The 25,119-nt window shown below is 37.4% G+C and overlaps 2 protein-coding genes across 2 annotated transcripts; one reads left to right on the top strand and one right to left on the bottom strand.

Moving 5' to 3' along the window:
• The first annotated feature begins 7,570 nt into the window (after positions 1–7,570).
• scn4bb (sodium channel, voltage-gated, type IV, beta b) lies at positions 7,571–19,946 on the top strand. Its single transcript, XM_077231250.1, has 6 exons — positions 7,571–8,019; positions 8,989–9,381; positions 13,796–13,959; positions 15,314–15,536; positions 15,679–15,808; positions 16,122–19,946. The coding sequence occupies exons 2-6, from the start codon at positions 9,291–9,293 to the stop codon at positions 16,204–16,206; spliced, it is 693 nt and encodes a 230-aa protein (XP_077087365.1). The 5' UTR covers positions 7,571–8,019; positions 8,989–9,290; the 3' UTR covers positions 16,207–19,946.
• Positions 19,935–24,258, bottom strand: tmprss4b (transmembrane serine protease 4b). The gene is made up of 11 exons (XM_077231249.1): positions 23,868–24,258; positions 23,569–23,721; positions 23,159–23,285; positions 22,926–23,042; positions 22,785–22,828; positions 22,378–22,540; positions 21,981–22,147; positions 21,309–21,398; positions 20,648–20,790; positions 20,355–20,504; positions 19,935–20,271 (listed from the first exon to the last, which is right to left on the bottom strand). The coding sequence occupies exons 1-11, from the start codon at positions 24,004–24,006 to the stop codon at positions 20,260–20,262; spliced, it is 1,305 nt and encodes a 434-aa protein (XP_077087364.1). The 5' UTR covers positions 24,007–24,258; the 3' UTR covers positions 19,935–20,259.
• Between the last annotated feature and the right edge of the window lie 861 nt (positions 24,259–25,119).

Genomic DNA, 25,119 nt, shown 5'->3' with positions numbered 1-25,119 from the left:
AGACATGACACAATATATTACTTGTGTTAAATAACATTGATCTGAGGTCAGTCATGAGCCTGTTTATTATAACGCGCGTGTGCGTGCGTGTGTGTGTGTGTGTGTGTGTGTGTGTGTGTGTGTGTGTGTGTGTGTGTGTGTGTGTGTGTGTGTGTGTGTGTGTGTGTGTGTGTGTGTGTGTGTGTGTGTGTGTGTGTGTGTGTGTGTGTGTGTGTGTGTGTGTGTGTGGTAGGTACTGAGATAGATGATGGACTTCTGAGCACTAGACTTTATAGATTTTCAATTCTTTTAACCAAATGGAGAACCTGACTTCCTGTGTGTGTGTGTGTGTGTGTGTGTGTGCGTGCGTGCGTGCGTGCGCGTGCGTATGTGTGTGACTGTGTTTGTGTGTGTTTGCTCACTCACTGCGGTATAAACCAGAGTGCTGAAAGAGGCTCGTCCCCTGCCAGACTCTTTGCTGCACCAGCAGAGGACATCTCTCTCTCTCTCTCTCTCTCTCTCTCTCTCTCTCTCTCTCTCTCTCTCTCTCTCTCTCTCTCTCTCTCTCTCTCTCTCTGTCTGTCTGTCTCTCTCTCTCTCTCTGTCTGTCCCTGTCTGTCTGTCTGTCTGTCTGTCTCTCTGTCTCTGTCTGTCTCTCTCTCTCTCTCTCTCTCTCTCTCTCTCTCTCTCTGTCTCTCTCTTTCTGTCTGTGTCTCTGTCTCTCTCTCTCTCTCTCTCTCTCTCTCTCTCTCTCTCTCTGTCTCTGTCTGTCTGTCTCTCTCTCTCTCTCTCTCTCTCTCTCTCTCTCTCTCTCTCTCTCTCTCTCTCTCTCTCTCTCTCTCTCTCTCTCTCTCTCTCTCTCTGTGTGTGTGTGTGTGTGTGTGTGTGTGTGTGTGTGTGTGTGTGTGTGTGTGTGTGTGTGTGTGTGTGTGTGTGTGTGTGTGTGTGTGTGTGTGTCTGATGTAAAAGAAATGCAGCATTGGTGGGAACTGGTCCAGAAAGGCTGAAAAAAACCTTGCCACATTCAGTGCAGCACAGCACAGCACAGCACAGCACAGCCTGAAACCGGATCTCAGAACTCCAAACTGCATCCTTCATTCCACAAACGCACACACCCTGCACTGTCCCAGTGTCTTAAACTCTGAAGTTATCAGCATGGATAATTTTTTGACCCCTCACTTGTCAATAATGTTTAAGGTTAGTTCACATGACCTTCGGTATGACACAATTCTTTATCAAAAACTGTTTTATGATTTTAAAATACTTCATGCTAATGTATGTGCTCATGCTGATTTATGAGCTGTTTAATAGAATACATGCAATATTTAGAAATGTATGATTCATCAGCCTATTTGAAATGAAGGCGAAACGGGTATTTAAAACTGATTAAAGCTGTACAATTAATTTTGAAGTGCAAAAGAGTGCGTCTTTACCTTCTGTGATTGTTTTATATTACTGTATATGGCCAGCAGCCATTACACCCTGTACCCCAAGACTGGTTGCCCACTAAAGCTAAGCAGGGTTGAGCAGGTGTTAGTGAGGCCAGCAGGGGGCGCTCGCCCTGTGGTCTGTGTGGGTCCTAATGCCCCAGTATAGTGATAGGGACACACTATACTGGCAAAGAGCACCGTCCTTCGGATGAGACGTTGAACTAGGGTTCTGACTCTCTGTGGTCACAAAAAAATCCCAGGATGTCTTTCGAAAGTGCAGGGGTGTAACGCCGGCATCTTGGCCAAATTTGCATCATCAATCATCCAGGTGGATGCTACATATTGGTGGTGGTTGAGGAGATTTCCCCATTCTATGTAAAGCGCTTTGAGTACCCAGAAAAGCGCTATATAAATGTAACAAATTATTATTATTATTATAACACTTAATTTTTGTGGTCCTTGTTACACATGTAACTTACTATAGTTAACATTATAACAAATAGTACAGTTATGCATAATTGCACGCAACTATCCCTAAACCAAACCCAAACCCTATAGTAAGTACATGTTGTTAATTAATCTTACTCAGTGCTTAATTGTATGATTATACTATAACAATGACTCCTTCAAATAATGTTTAATCAAATACGTTCATTAAAAAGGTTAATGGATATATTATGCATCAAATGGATTTAAATGATGAGATTAGGTTTCTTTTAACTTTGTTCTGAATCCTAAGAGAATTCCAAAAATGTTTTTTTCAACACAAGATCTTTTGAAGAATGTTTTTCACCAAACCAAAGTTTCATCTCCCCTTTTCTTTCTATTTGTTTCTCACAGTCTTAGATAGTCCTTTTAAGTGCTTTTTTGAGTTACTTGAGTTACTACCATCTCCATATACACTCACCTAAAGGATTATGAATACCATACTAATACTGTGTTTGACCCCCTTTCGCCTTCAGAACTGCCTTAATTCTACGTGGCATTGATTCAACAAGGTGCTGAAAGCATTCTTTAGAAATGTTGGCCCTTAATGATAGGATAGCATCTTGCAGTTGATGGAGATATGTGGGATGCACATCCTGGGCACGAAGCTCCCATTCCACCACATCCCAAAGATGCTCTATTGGGTTGAGATCTGGTGACTGTGGGGGCCCTTTAAGTACAGTGAACTCATTGTCATGTTCAAGAAACCAATTTGAAACGATTCGAGCTTTGTGACATGGTGCATTATCCTGCTGGAAGTAGCCATCAGAGGATGGGTACATGGTGGCCATAAAGGGATGGACATGGTCAGAAACAATGCTCAGGTAGGCCGTGGCATGTAAATGATGCCCAATTGGCACTAAGGGGCCTAAAGTGTGCCAAGGAAACATCCCCCACACCATTAAACCACCACCACCAGCCTGCACAGTGGTAACAAGGCATGATGGATCCATTTTCTCATTCTGTTTATGCCAAATTCTGACTCTACTATCTGAATGTCTCAACAGAAATCGAGACTCATCAGACCAGGCAACATTTTTCCAGTCTTCAACTGTCCAATTTTGGTGAGCTATTGCAAATTGTAGCCTGTTTTTCCTATTTACAGTGGAGATGAATGGTACCCGGTGGGGTCTTCTGCTGTTGTAGCCCATCCGCCTCAAGGTTGTGCGTGTTGCGGTTGTAACGAGTGGTTATTTCAGTCAAAGTTGCTCTTCTATCAGCTTGAATCAGTCGGCCCATTCTCCTCTGACCTCTAGCATCAACAAGGCATTTTCGCCCACAGGACTGCCGCATACTGGATATTTTTCCCTTTTCACACCATTCTTTGTAAACCCTAGAAATGGTTGTGCTTGAAAATCCCAGTCATGAGCAGATGTTGAAATACTTAGACCGGCCCGTCTGGCACCAACAACCATGCCATGCTCAAAATTGCTTAAATCACCTTTCTTTCCCATTCTGACATTCAGTTTGGAGTTCATGAGATTGTTTTGACCAGGACCACACCCCTAAATGCACTGAAGCAACTGCCATGTGATTTGTTGATTATATAATTGCATTAATGAGAAATTGAACAGGTGTTCTTTATAATCCTTTAGGTGAGTGTATGATCATGGAGCTCAACTAGAGTGACCATCAGCTTGGTCACCAGTCTGACCAAGGCCTTTCTCCATCAATTGCTAATTTTGGCCAGGTGGCAAGCTCTAGGAAGAGGCCTGGGCTGCGTTTCCCAAAAGCAGCGTATGCCTAAGAAGATCGTAGAAACGATTGTACGAATGATCTTAATATTACTGTCTGTTTCCCAAAAGCATTGTAACTTAAGTAGCACTTGAAAATCATCGTAGATCTACAAGTGCTCTGGAGTAATCGTGAATCCCCAAGTGCATCGTACGGAGACAGAGTTATGAGGTCACCTGCAGGACAAACGGCACATTACACATTTAACTTTATTCAAGTGCAATTTGATTATAATATAAGGTTTTGATTGTACTTTATTGTACACTTTATTACTCGTTTTTGGTTTAAATTAATTTATAAATAAAATAATTAAAAAGGGCAGAAAACAACAACAAAAAAAGAAATAGTTTAATCTAATAATTTTAATCTAAATTAAATGAATGAACAAAAAAAATTATAAAAGGTGTAATATGCTTCAAAGACTGGGGAAATAGGATGAACTAAAAAAATATGTCAATGACTTGCTGACATGCACGAAAATCAGCCATGTAGTCTGTTTCTTGGTTGGCCATCATGTGGTCCCATGCCATCTTTGTCCTTCTCCACCTCTTCATCCTCCTCCCTGTTAAGGACACTCTCATATATCCTGACTACAACAAACATTCTCAAATTATCATGTTCTCAACATTCTCAAACTGCTGAGATGTTGTGGCTGCAGTCTGGATAACAGAAGATGGAGGCTGAGGCCTGGGAGGGTTGTTTGGAGGACTAGGAGATGGTAGATGCTGGGAGATGGCAGATGAAACTGATGGTTCCTCTGAGCATGAAGGACCTGACCAGGCTCAGGTTGAGTTACCCCTACTCCTCCATGGATGTCAATACCACCACAAATGCCATACGAAGCACTTGTGCCAAGTATTGACTAGGCCTTTTCTTCCTCTGCTGTGAGAAGGGGGAATCATTGGACCCACCACCTGTTTTATTAAATGTTATCCTCTGCAGTGCCCTTTTCCTTTTAGCAAGGCTGGCAAAGGCCTGCCACTTCTTCCTGACCTCAACCCTGAACTTTTAATGCCCCTAGTTGCAGTCGGTTTTGTAGCAATAATCTCCCAGATTTTTTGTTTTTGTTTTATTTGTATGACTGCACTTAAACCTGCTGAATAAAATATGTTGTATAGCTCCACCTCCTCTAAAATGACATTAATCTCCTCTTTAAAAAAAATATATTTTCTTTGTTTTTTTTGGTTCAGCCAGTTTGCTGGTGTCTCCACCCATAGGTTTGTGCTTTTATAGATTATTGGCCTCGTAGAAAATGCACATCAGATGAAAACAATTAGGCTATACATTTCAAAATACAGGCGTGTGCTACAATTACGAGCGTGACATTTCAGCACTTGACAAACGGACAGCGACTCCAAGTAGCACTTAAAGCACAGCTGCGCACGATCGTGCTAAGTGCGTTTTGGTGAAACGCACGTGAAATGAACACGAACGTTCGTAAAGTCGACTGGTAGAAAATGCTCGTAAGTGCTAAGATCCATCGTTATCGGGAAATGCAGCCCTGGTCGTTCCAAACTTGTTCCAGATTTTTTATTTTTTAATCCAGTTCATGACCCCTTTAAACTTCCATAGCGGTAAATGAGAGACTGTATATATATATAATTTTATGTGTTCAAATTTGCTAATATAGTAAAAGAAAAACTCCACAATAGTGTTTCAAGAACTTTCAAAAAGGGGGAACAAAATAAAGAGAGATTGATAAAGGCAGTCAGAAGAGAGAAAGATGTCTGTATTAGAAACACCCTCACAGCAGTGTTAACAAATTTTTTTTTTGTAATTTGATGCAATAATATAATACTAGGTATAGTGCTATAAATTAACATAATTGTTTTTTTAATTAAAATTTTGACCACATGGCTTGGTTTTTGCTCTGATATATGTGCTTATCCAAATCATACCCATTCAATTAAATTTGCCACAGACACCACTCGAAGTGTAGTAACATCTACAAGCGAAATTGGAATGCTCTATGAATACTTTTGCAAGACACTGTATATACAAAGTTCTGTCATGAAACTCACGATGGAGCAAGCTGAAAGGTACTTAACTCCATCTGCTTGCAATAACGCCATATAGGGCACATTGATTGGTTCCTACTGTATAAATCAATGAGCTCGCTGCTAAACCTTCAAATACTTGTTTAACCTTTGCTATAGCAGGGCAGCACGCTTTCAGAAACCCTCCACCTTCCCCAGCTCCACCTGTATAGATCTGCTACGGCCTACAGGTAATTCATGTATGCTATATTGCATAGCAGCAGCATGCATGTCTTGCTCATAAAGCAGCATGTTGTGTGTGTATTGGCAGTAGCAAATCTCGTACTTGCTCATAAAGCAGCTTAGCAGATCTGTTCCACCAAGACCAAACATATCAACATTGTCATATCCAATATAATGCCAAACAATCAGAGAGTTGATCATGACAGAATACCTTTATGTTACATGTCGTAAGGGTGAGTAAATTATGACAGATTTTCTTTTTTTCCCATTTAAACTATCCTTTCAAGAAAGATTTAGTGATGACATCTAAATGTTTTACAGCATTTGTACCAGCCAATGCCAGATATTTCTTGGCACAACAGAGACATCCTTGCAGACTTTGAGGATGCAGTTCACAATGTAGTGCTGCAACATCATTCTACCACTTCTCATGTCCATTTAGGCAAGATGCCACCAGGTTGCTGACTGCATGGAACGACTCAGTCAAGGGTATGTTTTGAGAAAAGATGATGACTGCATCTGAGATTGCATTTCCCTACAATATATTAGGCCAAAAACAGTAAGTGAAAAGCATGTCTGAATTGACAGTATTCATAAAACAGTAGGTGAAAAGTACCTGGATGACCCACTACTTCCAGCGAGATTCTGAAGTGCGGATCTAATGGAAATTTTACAATCCCATGGGGGCACGGCAGAGAAGTTGTGAATGGCAGTGAAGCATGTGCTGTAAGTCACATGACAATGACAACATGGTGAATGTAGGTGTGTCCAGATTACATACTATATAAAATGTACTGTTTTTTTTAGCAGTCACAAATGACTCTATACCTACTCAGAGAGTGTGTGATTTCAGATGTAGCTGATAAGTTTCAAGCAGAGCAGTATCTGGAGTGAGTCTCTACTGCATATACTTTTTCCCTGCGGACCAGACAAATTCTTCCCATTTCCTCTCACTTTTCTTTTCCTGTACCGGAATTAATTTTTGTCGTCCACTTCTCCCGGTCTTTGACCCAAATCCGCTCCACATAGTTAGTTATGGACCCTTCTCTATTGTGTTGTTTGTTTGTTTTTTGTTTCATTTGTTGATGGAATGTGACAGCTGACAGCATTATATTTCTCAATACAACTGCTTAAATAAATAATTTGTTTAGAATAACCAAGAATGACTTCCATATTAGAGGGCAGATTCACCTGTAAATACAAATGCATATTTCTCTTCACACCCACATTTTATATATATCTGCATATACAGTACACAGATTATATTTGTAGAAGCCACATACATGCTCAAGTTCAGAAAGTATATGGGTTTCAGATGACAATTGCCCTGATCCAGGAAAACCTGACACTGCTGGTGCAGCCTATTATCAATACCAGAGGGGGTGGGGTTGAGAAATGCAGAGTCATAGGAAACTCAATTCTGCTAATCTATCATAGATGTGAAAAGAGACCAAGACATTAACACATATTCAAAGTCACAGTCACTTTGCAGGCAAACACACACTCACACATACACGTGCAGCCTATTCATACATTTTTCTTCCACATTTTGCGTAAGTGACGCATGTCACTCTAGGTAATAGGGGTCAAAAAAACTCTCACTGCTCTGTGAGTATGAAATGATGTGTATTCCAGCAGTTTTGGTGCCGGAGGACCCCTCATGTTTCTTTCTGGAGCCATCTTCCCTGTTGCCTCTCTAAAAACTGCACTGCAGAAGAGACTTCGGACCCCAAATATCACAGCTATAACAACCTGAACCCACATTTACAGCTAGGAGAGAGAGAGAGAAAGGAGGGGGAAAAGGAAGTAAGGGAGGGACAGGCAGTCAGCCAAGGAGGGGAAAAGTTGAGTGTGAGCCAAATTTTAGCCGATTTTTCATAGAGGAGGGGGAGGGGGGTACTTCTGTTGAACAGATTAGCTGCAGTTGTCCTCAGACGTCCATTGCTTCAATGCTCTTCAGTCCTCTTCTGTTTTACCGGCTGGACTGCATGTGTGTCTCTCACAAGGTGCGACGGTGAGAGTGTGCGTATGTGTGGGTGTCAGAGGGTGTTTGTGTGCGTGTCTGAGCAGGATTGGGACCAAAGCACTGCGGATTTGTGTGCAGCATATTCTGTGGACTGATGCCCTCTGCTTCTCCGAACAGGACACACAGATTTACCTGCTCAACAGAGGTACGGCGCAGACACACACACACACACACACACACACACACACACACACACACACACACACACACACACACACACACACACACACACACACACACACACACACACACACACACACACACACACTGACTTAACTAAACACAAACACACAGCTCTTGAGTCATTTGGACAAATTTTGGTTGGTTTTTCATAGCTGGAAACGCATATATATTAGCTAAGGACTTCATACACAAGTACAAAAGTTCAGTGTCTGTGTGTGTGTGTGTGTGTGTGTGTGTGTGTGTGTGTGTGTGTGTGTGTGTGTGTGTGTGTGTGTGTGTGTGTGTGTGTGTGTGTGTGTCTGTGTGTGTGTGTGTGTGCGTGTGTGTGTGTTTGTGTGTGTGTGTGTGTGTGTGTGTGTGTGTGTGTGTGTGTGTGTGTGTGTGTGTGTGTGTGTGTGTGTGTGTGTGTGTGTGTGTGTGTGTGTGAGACTGTAGAATTGTTTTATTAATATTAACAAATCTACATGTCTATTATTACTATTATTATTATTATTGTCAGTTTGGATCAAAGTGGACCAAATTTATAAATATACATAAATACATTTGTTAAAACTATATTATTAAAATAATAAATTCATACATTTTATTATTTTCTTTATAATTGTACAATAAATACTATTAATTAATTATTAATTAATGCTATTTATTTTGTTACTTTTTGTGTTTTGTTAATATATTTGAATAAATATATTTAATTATGATTATTTATTAATTTTCCATGTATGCTGAGACACTTTTATCCAAACCAACTTACAGTGAATTGCTTCAAAACTTCATTGATTTAACTGGATTCGGTCAGCTGATCTTGGTTATAACAGATATAGGGTTATAGTTCATGTGGGACAAATATTTTATACAGGAATTTGTGGAGCGTTTGTGTGTATGTATTAAGTCTTGCTGTCATCCTGTTCAAAACATGCCTTTTTCACAGGTCAGAGGGCAACCGAACAACCAAAAAACTGAGCCAGATGGAGCTCCAGAAATTTCATCTTTCCAGCTGGGTTGAATCTTGAGCTTCCAGATCTCTGAGATCTGGACAGGCCTTTGACAGGGGGAATCTTACGTTTGTGCGCACAAACTGATCAAGTGCGCAACTGCTGAGAAGCGGACGGGTGTCGTTGCCACCCAGGCAGCATCTTGAGGAACAAAGATTTCTGTGAAACTGGACTTGAACTGCTGAGAGGAAGGCTAGTGGACGTGACAAAAAGAAGGGCGAAGAAAGTGAAGGGCAGGATGGAAACGCAGAGCAGAGGGCATCTGAGAGGGGGAGGTTGCGCACCCTCTGAAAGAACCGCTTCCTGTCTTCTGCTCACACTTATCACTGGTAAGACTGTTTAGTTGTGATTTTTGATTTAGGAAAATAAACTTTAAAAATAGGTCTACATGGGATAATCTATGACGTGGACATATATACAGTACTGAGGATAGAACAACATACTCTCACTGAGAAGAACAGCAATTCATACTGAAAACCGTGAGCTCGCAAACACTATGCATCCCTAGTGTCCTAAACACAGACATACACAGATCCAGCCCCAATGTTGCATTGCAGGGAAGCTGTTGAATAAAGTGTTAGTTTGGTGTAGATTAGTGGCTCAGATGAGGACGGAAGGGGGGCGGTTCAGATGGAACCACGCATAAGAAATTGTGGTCATATTAAGAGTTATAATTTGCTCACCCTCATGTTGTTTCAAATATGATTCAATACTTTAATTCTCATCATGTTAGGATGATAACACCACTTTATTTCACTAAGCAAATGAGTATGTACTTTAACATTAAAATTTAAAAAATAATAATAATAAGCTGCATTTGAATTTGAATAATAAGACATGGCTCTCGGGAATATTTCTTGATTTTAGTTTGCAAATTCAAAATTTATTTGTCAGTGACCGAGTCACTGAGAATTATCCATCCGAGAGCTGTGTAAATAGGGTCTAGAATCACCTATTTCTGGAAATCATGGCTGTTTGAGGCAAGAGTCTCTTTGCTTAAGTCTCTTTTAAATATTTTTCATCATATGGTTTCAAAGTGTCTGGTGTAGCAAATTAGCTCTAAAGAATTATTAATAATTAATTATAACTTGTTATAATTGATTATGAATATTTGGATCAGTTAATAGAATTAACTTAATTTTGTAAAATTAATATTACAATCAATTAACCTGTTTGTGCCGTGAACACTCCGTGTTAATTGTTTATTCATTCTAAGAAGTTTACATGTCCGGGGTATGGGAAATGTCTTTCTTACTTTACAGTACTACTCAAAGCTTTTAGTCAAAATCTACATGATTAGTGACTCCAGATATGGAGACAGACACGTGACATGAACAAGATTTTATTAACTAGACTAAACACTTAAACTACTCTAACATACACAGACATACATGCATGCAGTTTACCAAGGGAAAGAGAGCAGAATACAAGAAAGCAAGAAAGTTATAGCATCGTTTGAAATTCAGCAGATCAACAGCCTTGAGCAAACCATCAGTTTTTGTTCTAACACGCCGTTCTTTAAAAGGGGTAAGGATTCTTAATGTATCAAATAATGAGACTAAGTTTGATACTTGCATGTCTCGCCCATTTTAATTAAACTGTCCTGATGCAATTTGTTGAGGCTCCCATTGATCTTTGCTGATGTTGTCTTGATGAGAGAGAACCAGTGTGAGTCAGAGGATCTTTGGTGAATGGAAAGACAAGGCCGCAGCCTGGCACAAGCTTGGGGGTCCTTAGAAAACTTCCAGTTCAGCATCATCTTCACATCAGGATTTCAGAAAGGGACTAAGAGCCCAAGAGAACTAAGAGACTAAGAGGCGTGATCTTGTGATCAGTGATTTTTAAAGTGTAAAGAGGTCACCCGCTGGAGGGCTCTGAGCCAATAATGTTGTTCCCTTTGGAGGGAATTTCTTTACGACCTTTTTTTCAAGCAGGCCTTTGAACATGTAATTCGATTGGGTGTTTAACAAAATAATCTTCAAGATTGTTATAATACTAATGCATCACAAAGTTAGCAAAATGTAATGTAAATTAACAAATGAGGGATGAAGATTGGAGTTTATAGAGACTAAACATTGTACACATAATTTTGGTTAACCATAGTATGCAAGTCTGAAACATTAATCCAATAGAGTTGAATGAATACATAGGCCAAACCACAATAAAAGGGAAATCATGAGATGGGAAAATTAGATACATGTTTATACATTTCTCAAGTGGTTATATATAGAATATATAGGATCAAAAGGGTTTATTTCTCCTTCTCAGCTAAAATTAGGTTAAATTAATAAAATATAATGAATAATTTGTGGGTGTGATTGGTCCAGATGCTACACTGGGCTATGCTATCCACAATCTTTTAGTAGCTCTATATTTTACTGTGAATTAAAATATTCTTATTTATGTCTCCTAAGGTATTGTGGAAGATACATTACTGAATATCATCTCTCAATCATTAATTCTCATGAGACTCTTTGCTCATCAACTTTTGTGCAATAAAATGTTTCTTTGGGGTAAAGCAGCAGGCTACGTTTATGTAATGGAAGCACAATGTCTCTTACAGAGGACATGATGACAAGCATGTTGACAAAATCAACATTGAGTACACAGTGTTTCCAAGATCCAAGATGTGTCCTGGTTTAAAATATCTCTCATGAAAGGGTACAGTTGATTGGTAGGTCCTCTTCACTGGTCGAGTAACCTCTCCTGAAGAGTTACTCGAGCGCTCTCACGTCGGATCGTGTTCACTTTTTCACATTGCGTGCCAAGCAAACTTCTGGACACTTGACGTCAGAGAAGTCAAGGTGTTAATGTAAGGTCACCACAGCCTGAAACATAACATAAAATACATTTATAGTTACAGTTATATATGTTATACTATACATGTATATGTTAGATTTTCAGTATCCAGACACAAAGTTTCACTGTTAGCTTGCAAAATTGCATTCACAAACTGATTCTCACAATGAAACAAGCAGGCAATAATTTATTAATGAAACTGTGCTTCTTATCCGTTTCTTGTGGAAGTGAACCATACTAACTAAGCATTTGTCCGTATAACATACTATTCCTATTTCACTTTACTTATTTTTTTCAAGTCAATCAGTTTGCATGCTTTTTTTTAAAGTATAATTTTAACAAATTAGATTTTACAGTGCCATTCAGAACGAAGCTGATTATGAACTTTGAATATTTCAGCGCATGGTTTAGCAAGGTTCATAACAGCTGTCACATTTCAGATCTGGTTCTACAGAGAGAGACACTGTTTCATGTGCATACCAGTTTTTAGTCATCTTAACTTTTTCTTTTCTTGGTGTTTACTATAAATCTTTAATTAGAGTTCTAGTGACTAAAAAAGAACTGTAGAGAGTGCTTGGTAATTAACTTTAGATTTACTCTTGACTTGTAGCTATACAGAATTACTGACTCCCAGAGTGCATTGAGGCATAAATAAATTATGCAATTGCTTTGTTTGACTATTTTTGTTTGTTTTATTTGCTGTCTTGTGTCAGTAGCACAACAACAACAAAAACAGCAAATAAAAATTGTTATTGTTACAATTAATAAAAATAAGTCAAATTTATTTGTTACCATTGTTGTGTTTTGCATGCTGATTGTTGAAGTCTGTGTGTGACTTATAAATAGTCGATTGTCTTGGTCAAAATATTGTCACAAATATAGAGGGATTATTTTTCCTTTTTTTAAAGTTTTTTTAAATTATATTTACCCAATTAAAAGTTTCACAAGGTGTTTATGGCATAAGTGATAACAATGTAATGTTAAAAGATCATTTTATCACCTGGCAACCTATTTATTACTTCCCTTCCTTTAAAACCAAATAACTGTGATTTCATGTTACATCACTAAATTAGATGAAGAGAATTATGAATATATAAACAAAGTTGTACCTAACCAAAGGGAACACTAATCTCAACAATGTTGAGTTCAAATAAAAACATTTAGGAAAATCAACATCAGTTTATGAAGTCATCTTATGTGATGTTCTCTCAAAATTTTCAGTTGGTATTGACAATACAACATTCAAGATGACTTTGGGAAATAAGTGAATGAAGATAACTGCAGAAGTGGATGAAAATGCCCCGCCTCAAAAAAAAAATTTTTTCTTGACAAAATGGCTCTCAAACCAATCAATTAATATTCACTTGGGTTTTCAGAGTAACCAAGGCATATTATGTGAATATTACAGATACGTTACAATTAAGTTAAGACATTAAGTAAAGTTAACTAAGTATTAGTTAGAACAACTGTTGGATTTTACAGTGTAGAAAACACCTCACAGAACCGTCCAACTGTCCTTGTTAAGTGAAGGATCATATCTGTTTTTTTGTATAACATATCTGTATTATAATTAATTTGCTTTATTAATATTATGTACTAATTTTACTATATTGTTTGGCATTGTGTCAAACATCTAGGGCTGGTAACAAGAAGGGTGTTGGGGTAAAACTCCCTATGAGATGATCTTATGATTCATGAGAAAAAACAATCAGTTCAATGAAAGAATCGCCTTTGTGTGAGAGAATGGTTTGTAGGCTATTATACTGTATATTTATTTATACTGTATTTTAATCAGTGCACATGTCAGTTTATCATTATAATATCTTACTGACCTTGACTAACCAGAGTTGCGTCTCTCTCGTATGGTTTTAATGACACTAACAACACAACTAGGAATATTTCATTTCAGTTTACCTCATTATCTGCTTTCTCTTCCTGATTGAGGTGTGTGTTGCGTTCATGCTCTGGAGATGTCTACTGGTAAGATCCCGTTTTTGGAAGCAGTGAACGGCAGCACAGTGCTTCTGCCCTGCACCTATGCCAGCTGTATTGGGATCACCAACCTCTACTTCAAATGGGAGTACAATGACAATGGCACGATGCAGAAGGTAGGCTAACAGATATTTTATTCAATAGAATCATGGGATATTTAGGTCCACTGTTTACTCTAGCTATTCCACTGTTAATGTGTAGCCTAGCCTAGCATAAAATCAGGCACACTTGTAAATAATTGGCATAGAATAAAACAGAATAGAATTGAACATATATTGCCGTATAGGCTAAACATAACGAAAATGTTTAATATTAGGCTACAACAAACTTGATTGGGATTTTAAAAATCTGAGACCCCGTTGAAAATGTAATCTAATTTTAAACCTGAAAATAAAGTTTTAAGATAAAAAAAGTATCTGCACTATATTGCTCACTTATCAAAGTCGATTTTTGACACTGATCACGTGAACGCCTTTGTACTTTACTGTCTATGCTTATGTCGTATGTGCGCGCCATCCAGCGTTCTGACATCAAATCACACCACGCGCTGCCTCTCGCTCGCGTTAATACAAACGCAGCTAGCGCCATCTTGCGTCTCAGTAGTAGCCTAATCGATTGAAGTAAAAAGATCTCGGAGGACTTCATGCAATTACTGTTGATATTGTTGCAGTGTTAGTCTTGTTGCTACCGATTGTTTTATTGTAATGGATTTTTTTCTTAGCAGAAACTTTAAGATAATGTAGGTAAAATTATAAAATAATTCAAACTCAAATCAGTATGTCATGTCAACGTATATTGGTAAGCAGCAGTGTAATAAGATGGAAAATGGATCGGATAGGGTTTATTTTTGCGATAATTACCTGCTGAATGTGTATTATTTAGGCTACATATCTAACGCGTGTAGGCCTAATACTCCGTTGTAACCTATAACACAATGCAGCAGGGCACTTTTCACGTTGTATACAACGTCTGTTCTGTTTACTTAATAATATAATTTTTAAATTAGTTACTGTTACTGACGTAAGTTTAACATTGATTGGATGGAAATAGAAAGCCTCACTTATTCTTGAGCTGGTTTTGTATGCCTTCAAGGACACTTGAGGTGGAAGGGGAGCAGTTGCATTGACTTGATGTTGTTTCTCAGTGGCAGATACTGTGCAGCACATTGCAAATGTCCTTTCAAGTATCAAAGATTATACATGTAGGTCTATAGGCTAGATGGCCTTGAGTCTTCAAAACATCTGCGCCTTTTCTTGCTGAAAAATCCATGTTCTTCTAACAATTCCAACAAAGTTAAGGATATTGTAAATCAGAGTGATATCATTTATAGGATATAAATGCAAACTACATTAGAACTGACAGTGTCAAAGACAAAAAGACAGTGTATGAGCCAGTGTACGTTTAAGCAAGACTAACTTAACATTTGCTTAATTTAACATTTATAACTAAAGAGTTCTTTTTTCCAATCAGCTGGCTGATTCTGTAATTCCAAAGGATCATGTGGAGCCAAATAAGGTGATCATTTACCGTGAAAGGGTGGAGTATATTGGCACCAGTAAAGGAAACAACATCTCCATACTGCTTTGGAACATAACATTCGAGGATGCTGGCGTCTACAGCTGCTTTGGCAAAAACCCCAAAGAGAAGGGCAAGAATCACACCGCCTTTTTCACTCTATACGTAGTAGAGGAACGTAAGTGTAGCAGGGTGGGGAGAGAGGCAGTTACAGAAAGAGAATGATATATGCACGTTACATTTCAAGGTCATTATTAAAATAACTTTGCTTCTTTTCTCATTCTCTCTTTTTTGTCTTATTCTCTGGATACTCCTCTCAGTAAGGGTGGTTGATAACACGCTCACCATTATCATAGCCTCCTGTGTTGGTGGATCGATCGCTTTTTTAATGGCCTTCATGCTGATAAAGAACTTCACTCTGTTCGTTCTCGCAAAGATTGAGGAAAAAAAGTGAGTTCATGGCAGCCTTTAGTATGTACACACATAAGAAAGACTGAGTACCTTTGCCCTTTTTAAGTATGACATTTACCAGATTCTGTCCATGTCATTGAAATTGTTTGTGCCAAATTAGCAAAAAGTAGACTAAATAAATAAAAAACTACTGCCTGACTATTTTAAATAAAAAAGCTAAATTAATCATGAATTACAAAATATTTGATATAAAATATTATATTGTTAATTATTATTAGTATTCTGTGTAATATATATGATCTAAACATGATCTCCCTCTCATTCTGCTTATTTCTTTCTTTGTCTTTTTCAGTAAGGAGTGCCTTGTCACCTCCTCAGGGATTGATAACACGGAGAACGGTCTGTCGGGCTCCAAATCTACACCAAAGAAAGCATGACAGTGTGCATCCAAACATGGTCACACATGCACGTGAAAACATGGATCAGCCATCATGCTGTGCCCTCTCTGTTCATTCACATCCGTGTTTACAAATGCAACACTTCTGTTTTTATCATAAAGAGCAATGATAGTGTTAAACAAATTGTAAAGATTTTCATTCATAACATATCCATGGATGATTTTCACATAGCTCATTTTAAACATATAGTTGACTCATAAACACGGTTATGAATGAAAAGAGGGGCATTATGTATTTCTGCATATATTTACATTTATATATGCAGTTAAATATGCACCACATGCAGCCTCATGCACTTTAGTTCATTGACCCACACTGTGTGGGATGTATTTATTCTTATGATAGAAAAATGTAATATTTTCTTCAAACAATGCTTAAGACAGGGATAAATGTAGCTATGCTATTCATTTAGTTAATTGAACTGGACTGTAAAACTGTGAAGCCTGGCCTCACGTGTAGGTTCCTGACTAAAATAGTTCAGAAATGAGTACAGGTGAGGCAACACTTCTGAACTTTAGTGCAGAGCTAGTACTGTTTGGGGATTAACTTTGGTTTAGCACAAGTTTAGAGCAAAGGTCTATGGATTTTTATTGTGAATCCTTGTGTAAATACAAATGCAGTCTTGTTTGTCAAATGGCCACCAACCTAAATATATGTTGTAGAAAGATCAATTATGCAACAATTTGAAGGAAATATTTTGAGGACACTAGTTATTTGTTTTGTTTCACTGACTGACAGACTCAGATCAGATTTAAAAAACTGCATGTTTTAATGCAGTACTTCTGAATAGAGCAAAAAAAAAAAAAAAATCATCAGAAATCTGATGATGATAAACATGGAAGGAGAAAATAGGCCTTATTGTAGCAGTCTTGAGTCCAGTTCTAAATAAAACTCATTACCGTTTTTGCTTGAAAATAAAACACCGGTGCCTGTTAATGCTTCTCTTGCCACCTTTTGGCGAGGATGACTAAATCAATGCAGAACATTATGATGCAAAAAACAAACAAAAAAAAAAAAAACAGAAATAGAAAACGCTGCAAAATTGCAAAAGTCACCAAACAGTTAGTAAATACAAGCTAATGAATGATACTTGACAATCCGTAGAAATCAATATCCCCTTAGAGAAAACCCAGAATGAAACACTGAAAATGCTGCTTCAGATAATTTTCAATGCATTATAGCATGTTAAATGGCCAGAAGTTTTAGGGATACATGGCTGACTATAACAATAGTATAGAAATATTATATGTAATGCTTTTTTATTGTAATATTGAAACAAATTGCCACACACTGAACAGAATTAACATCAGCTTTGAAACTGAAAATAGCGTGGTGAATTTCCATGCTAAAAATATGATCACCAAAAAGGAAAAAATATAAATATAACCTTTTAATGCAAACAGACATACTGTGAACTGTAAACCATGCAACTCACCCCATGACATCATGAAAATGCAATATTTAAAGGCAATAAACTCATCATCATACAGTCATGCAAAACAATAACTAAATTATAGTATATATGATGTAAATATAGATTTAAGTAATGAGACATGGCTGGATATAGGTCTTGCTGGTTTTCAGAAGTTTAGCTAATAAGCATTTCAAACTTTTACTTGAGGGATTCAGGGAATTCAGTGGAGACCAGAAAAGGGACTGACGTCAAGCAAGTCTGGTGAAGTGAGGTCTGTTCATTTGATCAGAAGTGAAATTAAGAATAATAAATAAAATTCCCCAATAATCTTTTCTTGAAACTACAGAGCTGCTGTACAGATAGCAAATTATCGTGTCATATAAAAAAAGTGTTACATCTTTTGGTTACAATTTATATTAAGAGATGAAAGTAAGCAAGTTGGTAAAAAGTAAAGGATAATGAAACAAATCTACTGAGAGCTCTCCTTATAGGTACACCCATTATTACTGAATACTTGAATAGTTTTACAGGTGTTTGAATTCTGCAATTATTGAGGAATTTTATTGTGAATCCTGGGGGATATTGGTCATAAAATTCTCATGCAGTAAGTCTTCCTTGATCAAAGTAACTTGTTTTCAGTGCCAAAAGTAGTTAACTCAAGATAAACAGTTAGTCAGAGGTTGTTACGGTTTAACAATTTCTTGTAGATTTATTAAAACCATAGAGCGCAAAATCGGTCTCTGAGAAATCTGGTAAATTTATACCGAGTTTGGACCTGAAAAAAAGATAAAGCAATGTATACTGTATATCCAGTAGCGCTCCCCTCATAGCCCCCAGTAACATCACTAAATGTCTATGGAAATAGCAAGTATTTTCTTTATAGTATTTTTTTACATTTTATTTTAAATTGTAGTGTAGTTGAAATGATTGCAATTCTGTTTGGGTCACTTGAATGTAAGCATTACCATAAAAAAAACTTATGAAGTTGAGTCAGGGTTCAACTTTTCAAGTTGTTATCATTTCACTGCACTGGTTGCAATGACACTTGAATCAGCTGCGCATTGAATAAGTGGATAACTTCTGGCAAATATTGAGACGACACTGTCTTTTATTTAAATTTTGATCCTCAGTTTTTTTTATTGTGATGGCACACAGGTCAGTAAAGCAAAACACATTAAGAGGGCTCTTTAGCTTCATTTAATAGGAGAAATATTGAGAAGGTACATCCATAAATATTCAAAGCACTTGTACTACCTCTTATTCTGAAATATTTTTACCATATTGTGCTAAATTTGTATTTTATATTTCTCACGTTAAGTGAAATAGTTAGGTATTCTGCTTGACATTAGGCTTTAAGATCTTGGACTTTTAATTAATATTATTCCACTCTCTATCTTTTTATTCCCTTTATTAATTCACAATTTAATTAACATCAGTTGTGGTTGGATTAGCTATTATTTGTCAGGCTTGGCAGAGGTCATGACCTAATTGTGATTGTTACACATGTTTCCAACTAAACCATAGGCTAATACCACATCAAATTGGAACTTCTAGTGGGTTTTTTTTTTAAGTTGCATTTCTCTGTTAATGTGTCATGTTTCTGTCCAATACCTCACAAATACCCATTTCATGTAGCCAAAAAACATACATGCAGCCATATCTTGTGTCGGTTCACACAAACTGAGATTCTAAAACTGATTCTGTAAAGCTTTCTGCAACTCACCATGTGGAAAATCAGAATAAGGGAATGTCAGAGACCAAGCAATTGAAGACGTAGGAGAAACATTAAAAGGTTGATTGCTGATTTTATTATATCATGAATGTACAACTTCTGTAAATTGTTATTTACAGTAAAGTTTTGTGTGCAAACTATACAAATGTTATTAAAGCATTAGAGTGCCACCGCAGCTATGTTTTTTTTAAAGCTGGATCATAAACATTCAGATGCTTTATGAACACCAATCTAAACCAGGCTATTAACACAAATGTAAGTTCAATGGGAATAGAGGCCTCAGACTCAGCAATTGGAGAATTTGCAATCCCGATACTTAATTTAATTCAACTCAGACAGTAGACATTGTTTGACATCAGCCCCTGCCAAAACTGAATGTAAAACAACGCATGCTATATCATAGATGCACCACTCAGAGCATAATCCAGATTTCTTGATCCCATTTTCCTCAAGCCAGTGTGCAGGCCTGTTATTTCCCACGGGACTGGACAGTCATGCATATTATAATTCTTTATTAGAAGAAGCTAAAAAAAATGTTTTGGATAAAATAAATGTGATGGATTGGTAAATGCATCAAGCTTTATTATTTATTTTTTGCTTTCTACATGCTTTTGGTTAGAAAAAAAAAAGTTAAAACATGTACAGTATTTTAATTGCTTTACAGTGAACATACAGCAGACTAACTGGAAAATTGCCATAGTGCTATAATTCCAGTGAACAAGTGTGATTAAAAAAAGCATAAGTTTTGACCACTTATGTCAAATTGAACATCAAATTATAAAATTGAATGATACCTATATTCACGAACACGGATTTCTGTTTTGACACTGAGGCGATTGTCTTTTCTCCTTTGTGGCATGAAGTAATTAATCCATGATTCACCTCCTCATGGATGTCTCTAAAACATGACAGTTGATCTTGAATAAGACTTACATTTTATATATATATATATATTAATTTGCACAATCACGAGACGCATACCTTCATTACAGTGTAGATCCAGTCAAGAAGTTGACTAACATCAGTGTAAACTCCGGGTTTTCCCTCCCGTGCACAACCCACACCCCAGCTCACTATGCCCAATAAGTGCCAACGAGATGAAAGGTACACGAGCGGACCACCACTGTCCCCCTGAAAAATAATGGATATTTTAAAATGACTATTCCATTTTTTAAATTCTTTACTGATACACAGTTTTTATTTTTTCTGGATACACAGACTAATTAATATATATATATATTAAAGGTTGTCTGATTTTTTCCATTTTGTGTTACCTGACATGCATCTATATTTCCTTTGAGGAATCCAGCACAAAACATTCTGCGAGTAATGGCGGAACCATAAACAGAGGGCTTTGAACACTCTGACCTGTCAATCAGTGGCACTGAAGCTTTCTGCAGCACTGAGGGCGGCACCCCTATGAAAATGAAAATGTCATGAAATGTCAGAGACAAAACAATATAGAGGATGTGGGAGAAACAGAATGAGACGTGGATGGCTGATTTGAAATAGGTAGAAGCACCGGCGTAGCCACCTAAAATAGATGCGGAATTCTTTTTTAAAGTTTTAATAAAAACGTTTCCTAAACTTGGACTATTGTTGTTTACTTAAAATATTTGTACATTTAAAATGTATTTTAATTTTTTAATTATCGTTAAAAAAAATATCTGCCGACATTCTGACTGCCAAGTGCCAACCGCGCCAATCCGTAAACAGCCGCTGACTGGTAATACGGTTGTGCTGTTGAGGCTCGCGCAGCTCATGAGGAGAAATGGAAACAAATGAGCGCATCTCGGTTACCTTAAATTATATGTTTATCTCTGTAAAGCTGCTTTGAAACAATCTACATTTTTAAAAGTGCTATATAAATGAGGATGACTTGACTTAAGAGTTGCAAATTATCCATTAAGTGACAACAAACCCCTTTCATCTTACCTTTTTCCTTTAGCAATCCCCACCCAGTCACCACAAGCATCTCCTTTACAGACAACTGGTGTGGGGGTAAACAAACTGGCAAGATCAATTCTAAGGGTAGACAGAGAACAAGCTTTAGCCAGTGACATTTATTTGGGACTTTATCCTATGTTAGACATCACAAACCACTCTGACTTTACTAACCATGGACAATGCTGCCTTAGAGTAGGATGATAATGAGACCGTGAAGCTTCTCAAGTTGAAAATAACAAAACTAATGTAAGTGAACCTTTCATATTTTTTGCATCAAATTTTGCACATAGTTTAACCATATATTAAAATGTACTTGCACATGCCTTTTTAAATCTGTGTGCCATTATAATACAGTAGTCAACATTTGAAGTGCATCAAAACCTTTCAAAGTTACACATTAATTTTGAACAATAACGTTTTCATTGTGACAACTTTGATTAACTTTTTTGATCCACTTCAAATGTTGACTACTGAGATTATATATATATATATATATATATATATATATATATATAATCATAATACATAATACTACACTATATGATGTGATCCCTGAACTGTCATCGAATGAAGAAAAAATAAATAAAACCTGTCATTGAATGGGCTGAACTACCCAATGAATATAGAATTGAGCAAAGTCAACAGAACGGATAACTGTACCCCCAGTTGTGACAGGCCAGGTGAGTTTTAGCATGGCGATGTCAAAGTCATTACTCAAGCGACTGTAGTCCTTGTGGATCACAATCATCTCTACACTGACACCCTTGGATGCCGTCAGTTGGGTCTGACCTAACACCACAGTCCATCGACTCAGCTCTCCTCTCCGGCTTAGTTTTTGTATGTGAGAGAAAGACAAAATAACATCCAAGTGGACCAACTGTCATACATTTAAACGGGTAAAAGGGGTAAAAGGGTGTTCGGTTATTGTAAAGAGAAGGTTGCAAAGTTTTAGATTTACCCATTTAAGACATTTCACCAGTCAACAGAGTGACTTAAATGGAAAAACTCAAACAACAGAGTCAGACACTGACTGAAATTCTGTCCTAGGTTGACTCACTTTGTGAAACAGTGAGCAGCTGAAATAATCCATTGCGTGGACAGTAACGCTCCTCCACACACGTGCTGTTGGTTCCATTGAAGACTAACTTGCCATGGCCAGTGTTCAATTGCGGTGTCCTCCCCACCAATAATACGGTCCTCTCCTTCCACCTCCCCACAGTCTGCATAAGCACAGCAAGTTATATTTTTTAAAAGTTTTATATAGAGATAGATTTTGATAGACTTGAATTTCATTCAATTGTAAATTCCACTTCCTGTCATTCCTGTTTAAACTTCCTGTGCGCGGTGGCAAATTCAATTCCAGCTCATGAATTTAAAGGAGCCAAATTTATAATATTCAGAATTTTGCTCAACCCTTTAGTACACAAAACCTGATCCACAAACACACACTACAGTCAGTCTTACCTGAGCAGGACACAGACACCACTGAGCCAGCTGAACATTTATCACTGTGTGAGAGAGCATAATTATTTCTATACTGCATGTAAATGGAATGCGATTTCCCACATAGTGTTATCACAAATGACTTTACTCAGTGTATCTCACCTGACTGAGAGGAAACTCTGGATGTCAGAGTTTGTTGAGTCATTGCTGACTGTAGCAAATTCATTGTGAGGGTTGAAGAGCAGACTCTTCACCGGGACTCTTATACTTCGCGGACTCCTGTAATGTAGTGAAATATTTCACTTTGTTTTTAAACACTTGCCCGAGGTTTAACAGCTTTATTTACTACAGATCATCAATTAATAACCACGGTGCCATGTATGTGCTCTGCTTACGCTGTATAGCCCAGTTGTTGACAGGTCAAGCGTGTGTGCTTTGTCCTCCAGTTATCAGCACACACTGTTCTCCATCCACCCTCATTAATGAACACCTGCAGGACCAGTCTGTCCCCCATCAGCCTCACTACATAGGTAAATACACATGAATCACATGTTCTCCTACATATGCATCTCTAGTATACTAAGCACACAGTAAAAATCTCAAAAGTGGTGTACAAATAAAAGGTTCTTTATGTATAGCTCCACGAAGACACAATTTTCTCACTAATAAATGGTTATTTTAAGAACCATAACTGAAAGGTTCTTTGGGGATCCCAAAATGGTTGTTCTAGGCATTCACTGCAAAAAAAAAAAAAAAACACACCTTTTGAACCTTTATTTTTAAGAGTGTATGTGTGCATAATCACCTGGATACGTGTCATTGGTCCGCAGTTTGGATATACAAGCAATCTCGTCCTCACCACCTGAGCAGTCAGCCTTGCCATCACATGCCTTCGCTATTGAAATGAACCTCATTGAGCCAGAGCAAAAGAAAAACTTGCTATTCACTGTCCTAATGGCTGCAAACAGAGAACTTTTGTTATTTGCTAGGCAGCTTTATATTTAGCAGTCAAACTAAGGAAATGATTGTCATATAGCATTAGGCACAATAGAGGAAAAATAAAGAGAAGAGATAAAGCAGAAAGGCTTGGCAATATATTCTTACTAAAGTACAACCCCACTATCAAGGTTGCCAGTATGACTAGCACACAGCACACGGTTATGATGGTCAATCTCCAACGTGCTCTGCTCTCCTCTGTCCTCAGCGTGCTTAATTCTCGCCTTCGTTTCAGCTTCAGGGCCATGAGAAACTGGGAGAAGAAAGACTGATAGAAAGAATGCTAGGCGAATCAGTGGAGTTTACCGGTCCTAATTTAATATGGATTTGTAGTCCTCTCTTTAGCGATATGAGACTTCACTAAGACTAACTATTTTTTAAATACATTACAAACAGGTTATTATGTGTGCTTAAACTGGTGTTTGTTTCCTACAGTTAGAATTAGTGAATCTCAAAAGGTTGCCTAACATATGACTGACTGCCAGCTCGCTAGAAACCTGCAGCGTTTAGGGACTTCCTAGTTATCACCATCACTCAGCTGATCTGCATTAACTAATTAGTTGGAGAAAGGTTTGATGGGACTGTAGTAGAATTCAGAACTGCATACTAGCATGCTTCTACTATTTATTCCATACTTGTTTGCTAGCATACTGCCATAGCCTATATGGCAGAATGAAATATAGTATGCTAGTAGGCTATGCTATTCTCAATATAAAAGGTTTAAATGTACTTCTCAAACTCCTTAAATCCTTTACATTGAGTTCAGATAGCTTAATTAACATGAAGATAATTTGTCAGTGGGATTTAAATGCCTTAAATAATTACAGCAGTAGAGAATATTTTTTTCTGCGCTGTTGTTAGTTTGTCATGTAATAGACACCTTGCTAAATAAAAGTTGTGATGTACATGATACAGAGGTGTTAAAATATGTCAGACACGATCCTATATTTATGCATTTTTGCCATTTTTGTATTAGAAGCGGATTTATTAATGTGATTATATTTTGTTGTATTTTATCGCCTTTTTCGCCTTTGTCGCCTTTGGCTTTTGGCTTGCTTAGTTGGGGACATGTAATTTAATATTCAACAATATTATTGATCAGCCTGCATTGACACCATATGAAAATTGAACTGAGCTGGACGATGATATCGCGTTTTTCTCCATGAGTGGCTATATATAAATGAACTAAATTTATAACTTTTTTACAACAAAAATGAACCATCAGTGAACTTACTTTAGCTGTTTTCTTCTAGAAACAAACGTTGTTGCATTATTTTCCTGTTTTCTCTGTAAAGCTGATTTGAAACAATCTGTATTGTAAAAAGCACTATTTAAATAAAGGTGACTTGACTTGACTTGT

Source organism: Siphateles boraxobius, unplaced genomic scaffold (assembly GCF_051911475.1).
Source record: "Siphateles boraxobius isolate OS27281-9 unplaced genomic scaffold, OSU_SipBor_1 16, whole genome shotgun sequence".
Lineage (NCBI taxonomy): Eukaryota > Metazoa > Chordata > Actinopteri > Cypriniformes > Leuciscidae > Siphateles > Siphateles boraxobius.
This window is presented reverse-complemented; position numbering and strand designations above follow the sequence as displayed.

Coding starts and splice junctions, on each gene's coding strand:
- scn4bb (XM_077231250.1), top strand. CDS start 9,291: ATGGAAACGCAGAGCAGAGGGCATCTGAGAGGGGGAGGTTGCGCACCC. Junction 13,960..15,313: donor ACAATGGCACGATGCAGAAG/GTAGGCTAACAG, acceptor TTTTCCAATCAG/CTGGCTGATTCTGTAATTCC. Junction 15,537..15,678: donor TCTATACGTAGTAGAGGAAC/GTAAGTGTAGCA, acceptor TACTCCTCTCAG/TAAGGGTGGTTGATAACACG.
- tmprss4b (XM_077231249.1), bottom strand. CDS start 24,006: ATGGCCCTGAAGCTGAAACGAAGGCGAGAATTAAGCACGCTGAGGACA. Junction 22,541..22,784: donor GGTGTCTGTGTCCTGCTCAG/GTAAGACTGACT, acceptor GTGCTTATGCAG/ACTGTGGGGAGGTGGAAGGA. Junction 20,505..20,647: donor GAAATATAGATGCATGTCAG/GTAACACAAAAT, acceptor ATTATTTTTCAG/GGGGACAGTGGTGGTCCGCT.